Genomic DNA, 12410 nt, shown 5'->3' on the forward strand with positions numbered 1-12410 from the left:
CTTTAGTTGATCTTTAGTTGCGGCATGTGGGATCCAACTGTTGGGCCAGGGATCGAACCCAGGCCCCTGCCTTGAGAGCACGGAGTCTTAGCCACTGGACCGCCAAGGAAGACCTGTACCACATCTTAAAATTAAGGTAGACTCTTCTTTACAGTTCATCCTGTATTGCAAAAGAAAGCAGTTTGGTATTGGACTTATTTTGGTTTTATTGTTGTTGTTGTCATACTATTAACAGTACTTTCGGGGGACTAGCATATTTTGTATTGACGCTCTCCGCATATAGACACAATTTCAGGGCCTCACTCAAAATTCTGGAGGGCTCTGTAATTTAAAACCGACCTAAGTGGCTTCCCTAGTAGCTAAGTGGTAAAGACTTTACCTGCCAATGCAGGAGACATCGGTTCAATTCCTGAACTTAGAAGATCCCACATGCAGCCCAGCAACTAAGCCCTGAGTTCCACAACTATTGAGCCTGTGCTCTAGGGTCTTGGAGCTGAAACTACTGAAGCGGAGACCCTAGAACCTATGTTTCATGAGAAGAGGAGCCATCCCACTGCAAGGAAGAGTAAGTAGCCCCTGCTCACAGCAAGGAGAGGAAAGACCGCGCAGGAACAAAGACCCAGCACAGACAAAAATAAACTGACCTGAAATAAACCTCACCAAAAATAAACTGAATGTAGCAGCAATGCCTTCCGACCCCCGCACTATCAGAAAGTCAGGCCAGGGCCTTTTGGTTTCTCCCAGATCATCCAAATGACAGTGAGTGACCCCTTACAGAGATTTGTTTTTTCCCTGACCTTTCCTAGACTGGGCTAGGGATATGATAAATCCGTTCTCAACATGGACAGTATCATGTCAGAGCGATACAGGCGTCAGATACCTGGTTCCAACCCCACCTCACCAGCTACTTGACCCGTTTGAGCTCTGGGGGTTACAAGAAGGAATAAAGGAGATCGGGGACCTGCAGTCGATCTCCTCCCCACAAAGAGAGGTCAGACTCGCAAGCTCTACGGGCTTCCCCACTCAGAAGCGAATCTGCATCCGGATTTTCTGCTTCTCTCCTACCTTCTTGCCTTGCTGCCCACTTCTAACCCTAAGCCCACGCCTCGCATCACGCGGGCGGCATACCACCCCAGAGCCCTCTAGGAGCCCGGCCCCCTGCAAGAACCCGCCCACTCCCGTCGGCCCCCGCGGCCGCTCCCGTCTCCATGGGAACGAAGGTAGCCAACCCGCGCGGTGACTTCCGCTCCGCCCAGACTACGGCGCGGGCTCGGGCGGCGCCTGAGTGGGCCCCGGAGAGAGATGCTGAAGGCGAAGATCCTCTTTGTGGGACCCTGCGAGGTGAGGCCGGGGCCGGCGGGGCGGCAAGCAGGGCCTGGGGGGGGGGGGGGGGAGGGGGGAGCGGACACGGGGTCGCCCCGGGGTTGTGCTGGCACCCGGAGCCCTCCAAGAGCTGGGAGCCCATTCCCACCGCGCCCACCCTGGTGTGTGCTGCTCGCTTCACCAGGAATTCGGCGTTCCCAGACCTTCACCCTGTTGGACTGAGGCCCAAAGGCACATGGTAGTGAGTGGCGTTTGTGATCAGAGCCTAGATCTCACGACTTTCCTTTGCGCCTGTGGCTTTCCCTAATGAAATAACATCAGCGGAGCAAGAAAACCAGGAGGAAGGACTGAACCATTACCTGGTCTTGGAACAATTAGCCTTTAACGTGGGTGGTGATGGCGGGGTTTAAATCTATGTGTAGGTCACATCGTACACAAGAATAAAATTAAGACGGACTGAAACGCTAAATGTGTAAAACAACTGTGGAAGTGGTAAATAAATAACTCTTCAACTTCAGTACCCGTCAGAATTGCCTGGTAGGCCTGTTACAAGTACAACTTGCTGATCCTATCCCAGAGTTTTGATTCAGTAGGTCTGGGAGGGACTTGAGAATTTGTATTTTGTCCATGCGGGTTGTCAAGGGACCACTCGCTGGGAACCATGATAGTAGATGAATATATGGAAAGACATGTTTTTAATCTGGAGTCAGGGAAGGTTGTCTTAAACACAACACAAACATGAAGAAACTGTAGAAGAAATGACAGCAAAATTAAAGCCAAGGGAACATATTAGCAAAATGCTTGACAAAAAAAAAAACAGGAAAGTTTAAGAATCAGTAAAGAAAGTAAGAAGCAACTCAATAGATAATCTAGCAAAGTCTGTGTATAAGAAGTACAACTGACCGAGAAGTATGAAAAGACTTCAGAGTCACAGGAACACAAAACAAAAAGATGACACTTGTTTGCCCATCAGGCTCCCCAGGTAGTGCCAGTGGTAAAGAACCCGCCTGCTAACGCAGGTTCGATCCCTGGGTCAGGAAGATCCCGTGGAGGAGGGCTTGACAACCCACTCCAGGATTCTTGCCGGGAGAGTCACCATGGACAGAGGAGCCTGGTGGGTTCCAGTCCATGGGGTTGCAGGGAGTGGGACATAAATGAAGCAACCGAGCACACAGGCATGCAACATGCAATCTGAGGATGCTTTGAGAGAAAGGAGTATTCTAGGATTCTGTAGATGTGACTATAAATTGATAACACCTTTTTTTTTCTGAGATCAAATTATTAAGGTTTAAAATGTGCATAGCTTATAGTGTAGTAGTTACATTTCTCAATCTCTGAAACTAAAGATCCATCCACATTCCCCATGAGTCTATACAATATTGAACAGGTGGAAACACCCCAGGTGCCCATCAATCAGAGAATGTCTAAATAAACTGAAGTACATTCTTACTTTGGAAGATACTGCAAGAGTGAAACAAAATAAGGCAAATAAACTGACACAGAGAACTCTCCAAGATGTCAACTATTAAATAGGGAGGTCACAACATATGCTCAGAATTAAGAAAAGCAAAACAAGCATAGATATATCTTTTTTTAAAGGAAATTCCCAAACATATACAAGGGGAGAAAGAATGACGAATCCTAGTACCCATCACCTCGCTTCAACAACAAAATATCTTTCTGCATTTATGTATCTCCTCCCTTGCTGCTCTTCAAATTTACCAGCCTTTCTAGTCCTTAAACGTGTCACATCCATTCCTGCCCTGGTGCCTTTAAACTAGCTATTCCCCCTGCTTGGAAGTGAGTAAAGTAGCAGCAGAGCCAGTGCTGAAATCTGTGCTCCCCACAACCCAGAGTGGGCACGGCACCCAACCAGAGAGAACCCCTTGCCCTGGGTGATCTCAGGGTGGCCGTGGCCTCTACTCCATCCCACCTGGGTCCAGGCTGGCTTTTAGAGGGCTTGCTTACGTTGACTTTTCTGCTCTTCTTTTACTGTCCAAGATCTTTTACTGTCTTTGTTTTCATAGAGTGGAAAAACGGTGTTGGCCAACTTTCTGACAGAATCTTCTGACATCACTGAATACAACCCAACCCAAGGAGTGAGGTGAGCCCTGACAAACCCGTGTCGCAGCGTCCCTGCTCCTCACTCGCCTCCTGACTTTGATGGCAGTGGCATCCCCAAAGCACAGTGTTCCCTAAGGAGAGGTACCGCTCTTGTTTTGTCTTTAGGATCCTGGAATTCGAGAACCCACAAGTTACCAGCAACAACAAAGGCACAGAGTGTGAAATTGAGCTCTGGGATTGTGGCGGCGATCCAAAGTACGTTTCCTTTAGAGCACTGGCTCCATCAAATGATTCAAAAATCAGCTGCCCACCAGGCACCTTGGACTCAGGCCTGGTGCCCTTCCTAGCATGTGTCTTGGGCTTGATCAATGGTCTAGCAGTAACATGCATTGCTCTTGAAATGTCGGTGACGGGGTTATGATACAGTGAGAGGTCATCTATCCATGATTAGTTCTTAGACATTATTTTCAAAGTCCATGATTAGAAACTCGAACTGCTGTTTATATGTGGAATCTTACAAAAAAAAAAAAGTACAGATGAACTTATTTACAAAATAGAATCACATATGTAAAAAAACAAACTTATGGTTACCAGGTGGGGAAAGAGGGGTGGATAAGTTGAGAGCTGGGGATTGACATGCCCACACTAAAATGGGCTTCCCATGTGGCACTAGCGGTAAAGAACCCTCCTGCCAACGCAGGAGACATAAGAGACTCGGGGCCCATCCCTGAGTCGTGAAGATGCCCCTGGAGGAGGGCACAGCAATCCACTCCACTATTCTTGCCTGGAGAATCCCATGGACAGAGAAACCTGGCGGGTTACAGTCCATAGGGTCGCAAAGAGTCAGACACGACTAAAGCAACTTAATGTGCATATATAAAATAGATCAACTAAAAAAAAAAAATAGATCAACTAACAAGGACCTACTGTATTAGCACAGGGAACTCAATGTTCTGTAATGACCTATATGGGAAAAGAATCTAACACAAAGTGGACATAGGTATATTTATTACTGATTCACTTCTCTGTACAGCAGAAACTTAACAGTGTAAATTAACTAGACTCTAATAAAACATTAAAAACAAGACACAGAAAGCAGAGCCACCTACCCTTCCCCCCACGCAGGTTCGAGTCTTGCTGGCCAGCCCTGATGAAGGACTCTCACGGAGTGGTGATCGTCTTCAACGCCGACATCCCAAGTCACCGGAAGGAAATTGAGATGTGGTATTCTTGCTTCGTCCAGCAGCAGTTCCTCCAGAATACTCAGTGTCTGTTAATTGCACACCACAAGCCAGGCTCCGGAAGTGACAAAGAAAACCCAGCTTTGGGTAAGGAGCCAGGAGTTCTGGCTTTTGTCTGAAATGCTCTGGGCATTTGTGTGTTGCTCTGTGTTTTGGAAGCCAACAGCTCTGTGCAGTTTGTGAGCACCTGCTGTGTCCTAGCCATTTGTCTTCCTCACCACGTAAATCAGAATTGCCGGGTTAGTAGATCTGCTAGACCACCCAGGTCAGGATGCAGACACTAAAAGCAGAAAGACACTAAGAGGGGAAAAAAACCTGGTTTTAACCCCTCATCCATCCTATTGGGGACACTCTTTCCTGACTTGCCTTTAAGCTCCAATCTGCGTGCGACAGACCCATTAGAGAGGTGTCAAAGTAATCATGAAAAGCAACTCAGAAAATTCAGAAATACCTTCCTCTCTGGTATAAGAACCAAGAGGGCCTAAAAGTGGCTTGCAGAGCTGTGAGCTTATTGCTGGGGGTAGTGAAACCTTTCTCTGTGAAATTGTGTCACGCAGGCCCCACTTTATTTTTGGACTTGGGAAAGTTAAATAAATTGGCTCCTGGAAGACTCAGGTCCTTTGGAGCTAGAAATAGCTGCTCATTGAAAGCTCACAGCCTAGGAACTTCCCTGGTGGTCCAATGGCTAAGACTCCGCGCTCCCAATCCAGAGGGCCCAGGTTCGATGCCTGGTCAGGGAACTAGAGATCCCACATGCTGCAAGGAAGATCAAAGATCCCCCACGCTGCAACTAAGACCTGGTGCAGCTAAATAAAGTAATTCATTTTTTAAAAGTTTATGCCTAATTACATTATTTTCCTTTTTAAGCACCACCCTTGAACAAGCTGAAGCTGGTACACTCAAATCTTGAGGACGGCCCGGAAGAGATCAGGATGGAATTCATAAAGTATTTAAGAAGCATAATCAACTCAGTGTCCGAGAGCAGAGACCAGGAAGAGATGTCCATTATTACCTGACTGGCCTCCATCTGGAAGCTTCCACATCCCAAATGAAGTTAATGTCAATGCAGAGCCTGAAGTCCATCCACCTAAGAAGGTTCTCACTGCCCTTTGGCTGTAGAAGGCATTTTCTTTATTTGCCCCAAAGACCAGTCAGCCAGGGAGTTGACTCGGTACTATCTGTTCTCCATCCTTAGTTCAGCTGAGAAAGTCCTGTTGTTGAATTCTGATTCCTTTGCCCCAGATCTCTCCAAAGAGCTGAAAAACCAAGGTGGTTTCTTTTTTTTTTTTTTTTGGCTTCCTTCCATATGTCACGTCATTAAAGTTGCAGAATTGTACCTGTCATAGCCCAGTGATATAACCATAGTTTAATTCATGTGGATTGGTTTAAATATGATTTTCATTCCTTAATCTATACAATTTGCCTAGGGACATTTTAGAAAAATACTAGCATTTAACCCCTCCAAGATTGTATTTTTACTTCAATGTCCTTGCTATCTGGACACCATATCACATTGGATGGTAGAATACATATACAGTCTCTAAAAAGTTTATTTTCTTAGGGGAATTTACTTCTTAAATATTACTTTGTGTAATACAGGGGAAAACTATGTTATACTGTCATAACACCTAATCTATAAAAACGGTTAAAGGAGTTAATGCTCAGAATAACCAAATAATGGCGAGTTTACAGCTTATTTGTACCAGTGAGTGTGTTTTAGTGATCTTGGGAATTACTGTTCTTTCATAATTTTTACTTCCTGAATTTTTTAATATAGCCAACCTAAAAATATATTAAGTAGATCAAAAGTTAAATGTATGTCATTTCAACTCAAAGTGGAAGAAAAGTAGAGACACTTAGAAGAGGTGAATAAATATGCTTGGCTGCGTTTCACTCTCACAATGAAGAGGGATAAAATGTGGCCATGTGGGTGGTCTGGTTGAGAGAGTGGGATTGGCAGATAATGACAGTTCCGGTAACTCAGGGCTTCCCTAGTGGCTCAGTGGTTAAAAAAAAAAAAAATCCGCCTACTAATGCAGGAGATGTGGGTTCGATCCCTGGCTTGGGAAGATCCCCTGGAGAAGGCAATAGCAACTCACTTCAGTATTTTTGCCTGGGAAATCCCATGGACAGAGGAGCCTGGCGGGCTACAGTCCATGGGGGTCACGAAAGAGTCAGACACGACTTAGCGACTAAACAACAACAACAAAACTTGTAGTAAACTGCCCGGATCATCCGTTAGCACATTTTAAGCCTAGCTTGAGTTCCTTCTTCCTGGACTGCTCTCAGTTGGAACTTTTGCAAGAACACAAACAGGGGATTACACTAACTCAAACTGTAGTTAAATCTTCTTTACATAACAGTAATACTGCAATAATACTATTTACGTAATAATACTAATTTACATAACTGCAATACTGCAATAATACTAATTGATCGGAACTTCCTTGAAGGTCCAGTGGTTAAGAAGCCACCTCCCGGTGCAGGGGATGCGGGTTCGATCCCTGGTCAGGGAACTAAGCCCCAGGTGCCGCCACTCAGCCCCACATGCATCAATGAAAGATCCCGCAACTAAGAACTGACATGGCCAAAAATAAATACTGTTAAAAAAAGATCCCTTTCTCTGTATCACAGATGTGAGGAGCCACAGATGTGTGAAACAGCCTAGATGTGTGGGAGCATCACTCAGTGGGTGGAGAAGGGAGTGTGTGAGTGAGATGGAGTGTGTCAAGGTGGCTGGGTGTGCGTGTGTGGGTGAGCAGACAAGGGGTCAGATGGTGAAAGGATTCTCAGACCTGACCAAGGAGTCAGGCTTTGAGGCACCGCTGAAGGATGATCACTGCAGATCGATGTAGGATCTCCATGGTAAAAAAGCCCCTCAGACCACAGCAGGAGGGCTGGATCAGAAGGCAGACAAGTGTAGAGGTGGCTGCCGTCATTCCTTGATTTGTAGCTGCTGTCACTCCAGTCTTTAAGGCCAACATCTTCAAATCTCTCTCTGCTCCTTCTTCACATCGCCTAATCCCCTGTGTACCTGACTCAAATCTCCCTCTACCGCACTCTTATTAGGACACTTATAATTGCATTTAGGGCCCACGCATGAAATCCAGTATAATCTCCCCATCTAAAGATCCTTAATTTAGTCACATCTACAAAGATGCTTTTTCCAAGTAAAGTATCATTTACAGGATATGTGCATTACAGGGAGTCACGTCTGATATTTTGGGGGCCATTAGTCAGCCTACCACATACGCTGTTCACTGAGGCATTATGGGAGCTTCCCTGGTGGCTCAGATGGTAAAGAATTGCCTGCAATGCAGGAGACCTGGGTTCGATCCTTAGGTCTGGAAGACCCCCTGTAGAAGGGCACGGCAACCCACTCCAGTATTCTTATCTGGAAAAATCCTATGGACAGAGGAGCCTGGTGGACTACAGTCCATAGGGTCACACAGAGTTGGATTTGACTGAGTGACTAAAAAGGAGGCATTATGGAAGAAAAGGAGTAGGTTTGAGAGTAGTGGCAAATGACTAGGTCAAGGTGACTCAGCAAGTGACTCAGAACTGGACCCCATGCCCCAACTCTTTCCACTGTCCTGTGTAACTGGGCAGATGAGTTCCACAAGTGGACCTGGCCAAGAGTGCCACTCTTTGAGACTGAACTTAATAAAGCAACAACAACTACAGCAGCAACAGCAGCAACAACCACTTTTGAAGCTAAACCATCCAGAAAATGGTTTGCAAGTATGTGGCACATAGATCTAGCATCATATTTCTTGAAACCAATCAAATGACTGAGTAGCATTCTGAAGCTTTCTCGGTTGTAAAGAAAACTACAACTCACATTGTAACTTGAATGTCCATATCTTGAAATTGTTCAGGAATGTTCCTGGAGATCATTATATGTTTTCTGGAACACCAGAAGACCCTTATATCCATAGTGTAGGCTATAACAACAAGTAGAATTTTGCTGGCAACTCAGAACATGTAAAAGTTAATGAGAGCAGTACTCTGATATCCATGGAAAAGGTAACTAATTGCATTTGCACCACTCAAAACCATTCTGAATTATGGTTCTTTTAGATCTTGATTTCAGCCTTCCCTATCTGATTCCTGAGAAGTACATGAACATCTTGGCCTTGTTGTTTAGTTGCTAAGTCATGTCTGACTCTTAGTGACCCGATGATCTGCAGCATGCCAGGCTTCCCTGTCCTTCACTATCTCTCAGAGTTTGTTCAAACTTATGTCCATTGAGCCAGTGATGCCATCTGACTGTCTCATCCTCTGTCACCCCGTTCTCCTTCTGCCCTCAATCTTTCCCAGCATCATCCTGGCCTTGGCTGATGCTTTTTCAACAAATGTACTCTTTCCTCAGGCAAGAAATGAAGGCATCTATGGTTTAAAAACCAAAACCAAAGAAATTAAATAAATGAGGAAGGAGGAAACTCTCTGCTTTTGAATGTTAAGAAGAGATTACATATTTTTTGACTGTGACTTCTAAATTGCTTTATCAGGTAAATAGCTCTCTACGTTTATGATCTGAGCCATTCTTCCTACCAAAGTTAAAAGCTAATGGAAATATTGTGTCTGCCAAGTATTCCCACTTCAAAAGGCAAGTTCTTGGTGCTTTGATGTGAGCAACACCTCATCTGTCATTTTACACCACAGAGTTCATTACTATCTAGGCTTTCTGATAGCCTTTAAAAGTATGCCTCCTTTCTCTAAAGCCTCAGGCAGATTTACTCCACACTTACAGCTCTTTGGATCAAGCGTAAATATAGAACCTAAGACTTTCAAAGTGTTGGGGGTGGGGGAGAGAAACGCATCTATTTTATATTTAGAGTCTTATCAGAGCTTTGTAAAGTAATTTATGTAAGAAACAGCGTGTTTTTTTTTTTTTTTTTTAATAAATCTTATAAATCTTTCAGGTGACTTTACAAGACTTGGAAAAACATCTAGGTGTGAGTTAATCAGATCATGTAATAAAATATTTTGTTTGGAAAAATAAAACTCTAATTTTATCAAAGTATGAAGAACGTGGTTTCTACTGATAGAAACCTACTCAAGTACTTTTTTCAAGAATATTTTGCAAAAAAAGAATATTTTGCAAATCCAGCTACTCTTGGAATTTATCACCCTTTTTGGGAGGGCAACTGTTAAAAGCAAAAAGTTGTGCTCTGCATTTGAAAAAAAAAAAAGTGACAATGGCTTTACGATATCAACACAAATGAGATGAACAATCTAAAGAGAACAATTCTTATCTATGAGGAGACTTGTGGGAGACAATAGGTGAAAGGTCAAATATATCATGCCAGCCGGTTAACATGGATTTGATTTTATTATCTGTGTAAGAGCCCTAAGCAGAGCAGGGACAATTACTTTGGTGGCCGCGCGGGGAATAGATTTAAGGGTGTGTTTAAAATACGGCACTGAGGGTTGGCACGAAGAGAAAGGGAAAGATTCTGTAAGTATTGGGCAGACAAACGTGTTTGAGCGGAAACGGGAGAGGTAGGGAGGACTCAATCCCATATCCTCGACTGTAAGTGCTCCAGGTAGTGGCTGTTAATCAATGACTACATTTCCCATAGCCCTTAGGGCAGCAACGCCTACACTTCCCAGAGGGCTGTGCGACGCCCGCGTTGACCCTGAGCATCCGTGGACACTAAAAAGGTAAACAGGAGGGAGTGTACCTTATGTTGCTTTATAACCAGTTTTTTCATCCTCCTCATTTCTTTTGTCCTTCTCTGTCTCCAACTCCTCTGTCCACGGACTTAAGGGCCCCAAATACCCCCGGACTGGTCTCCTTGACAACTCCTTGTTATCTTTTCGGCGGCCCGCGACCGGAAGCGGGGTGTGCCCGGAGACTCCTGGGAAATGTAGTTCAGCCTCCCGATGGCCCCGGCCCAGTCAAATGGCTCGGCCTCCTCGGGCACCAGAACCAAGGGGCGAGGGCGCGTGACCGGCCCGTTCGGAAGCCACGGAGAGTGGAGGCTCATCTGCACATGATCACCCGCAGACCCAGACCCCCGACGGTTGGTGAACCGACGAGCCCAGCCTGTCTCCGTGGTAACCGGCTGGCCGCAGAGAACTGTGGGAAGTGTAGTTGGGCAGGGCCGGCCAGTACTCAAGGTCAGAAAGGTTGCTGTTATACCTATGGCCACCGCGGGCAGAACGATTTTGCGGCATCCGGGCGACGTCGTCCCGCCGTCACCTTGGCCTCTGATCACCCAGGCAGGTGGGCGGCCGCCCCCTGGGAATAAGTTTGGTTGAGATTTGCGGAGACTCATACAGTGGATCATAGTGATGAGAGGGGGGATCTGAGTGGATCAGATTGGAGCCTTTAGAGACAGCATCTAGTCCAATCCTCTTTACTGTTAGAGAAGGGGGTACCCAAGTCCAGAGAGTGTCAAGTGATTTGCCCCGGATCTTCTCACGCCTTTATTTCCAGCACAAAGCACAGTGCCTGGCACAGAGTTGGCGCTCGAGCGTCTGTTAAGTATCACTTCGTACTAAGGACAAACTGCTGAAATACTTCAACAAATTACAAGATAAAAATGGGAAAAAAAATTTTTAAGAGGGAAGTGAACCTGAAGAGACTGTCAACTAAATGCAACCTGTAGACCTGATTTGGGTCATGATTCTAACAACCAATTGAAGATTTTTTTTTTTTTTTTAATCAAGGAAATGTGAACATGGATGATATTAAGTAATTACTGTTCAAAATTTTTAGTTGTGATAATGCTATTGGGGTTTATGCTTTACAAAGAAAAAGCGTTTTGAAGACACACACTGCAGCTCTTATGGGTGAAATGATGCCTGAGGTTTCCTTGAAAAACATCAAATGTGGTGGGGTAGGGGAGAGTAGATGAAAGGAGATTGGCATGATTACTTTCCTCCCAGCTCAGTTGGTAAAGAATCTTCCTGGAATGCAGGAGACCAGGGTTCAATTCCTGGGTTGGGAAGATCCCCTGGAGAAGGAAGTGGTTACCCACCCCAGTATTCTTGCCTGGAGGATTCCATGGACAGAGGACCCTTGCAGGCTATATGTAGTCCACGGATCACAAGAGGTGGATGCGACTTTGAGACTAAACCACCATATAATTACTGGAGATGGAGATAGGTCCAGGAGATTACTATTCTGTTATATATATTCCCCAAAACATCAAGTGTAATTTAATTTGAATCTACTAGAGATACATACTGAGTTATATATCGGGGGGAAAAAAGATATACTACCTAAGATTTATGTTTAAAATACTCCATAGGGACTTCCCTATGGAGTTCCCTACTTCCCTGGTCCAGTAGCTAAAACCAGGATCCCAATGCAAGGGGCCCAAGTTCAATCCCTGGTCAGGGAAGTAGATCCCTAAGTTCAAATGCCACAACTAAAATCTCTCATGCTGCAATCAAGATCAAAGATCCTGTGTGCCGCAGCTAAGACCCAATGCAGCCAAATAAATAAATACTGAAAGGGGAAAAACAAAAAACACACTACACACACACACAAAAGTATGGTGGGGCGAGCTAGAAACAGGAACGGCAGGAAATGAATAGCTACGGAGGCTGGGTGATGGGAACATGAGAGTTTGTTGTAATATTGTACAATAGTCTACAATATTGTATCTCCCACTAGAAAGTGGGATTGAAAATTTCCATAATCGAGGGACTTCTATTTTTTTCAAAAAACTTGTGTATTTCAGAACATTTCTGAAATTAAGCTCATAAAGAGTTTATCTGAAACATAACCCTCCCACGGCACAAGTTAAGCCTCCTTGGGGACTTCTC

The 12410-nt window shown here is 45.0% G+C and overlaps 1 protein-coding gene across 1 annotated transcript; it reads left to right on the top strand.

The window, feature by feature from the left end:
* The first annotated feature begins 1210 nt into the window (after window positions 1–1210).
* On the top strand, window positions 1211–6530 carry IFT22 (intraflagellar transport 22). The gene is made up of 5 exons (XM_065920402.1): window positions 1211–1341; window positions 3351–3427; window positions 3553–3642; window positions 4513–4715; window positions 5496–6530. Exons 1-5 carry the CDS (start codon window positions 1303–1305, stop codon window positions 5642–5644), a joined length of 558 nt encoding a protein of 185 aa, XP_065776474.1. The 5' UTR covers window positions 1211–1302; the 3' UTR covers window positions 5645–6530.
* Window positions 6531–12410: the final 5880 nt, after the last annotated feature.

Source organism: Muntiacus reevesi, chromosome 2 (genome assembly GCF_963930625.1).
Source record: "Muntiacus reevesi chromosome 2, mMunRee1.1, whole genome shotgun sequence".
Taxonomy (NCBI): Eukaryota; Metazoa; Chordata; class Mammalia; order Artiodactyla; family Cervidae; genus Muntiacus; species Muntiacus reevesi.

Excerpts from the sequence above, each read along its gene's own strand:
- IFT22 (XM_065920402.1), top strand. The coding sequence starts at position 1,303 with ATGCTGAAGGCGAAGATCCTCTTTGTGGGACCCTGCGAG. Across the intron at positions 3,428-3,552 it reads AACCCAACCCAAGGAGTGAG|GATCCTGGAATTCGAGAACC; the intron begins GTGAGCCCTGAC and ends TTTTGTCTTTAG. Across the intron at positions 4,716-5,495 it reads CAAAGAAAACCCAGCTTTGG|CACCACCCTTGAACAAGCTG; the intron begins GTAAGGAGCCAG and ends TTCCTTTTTAAG.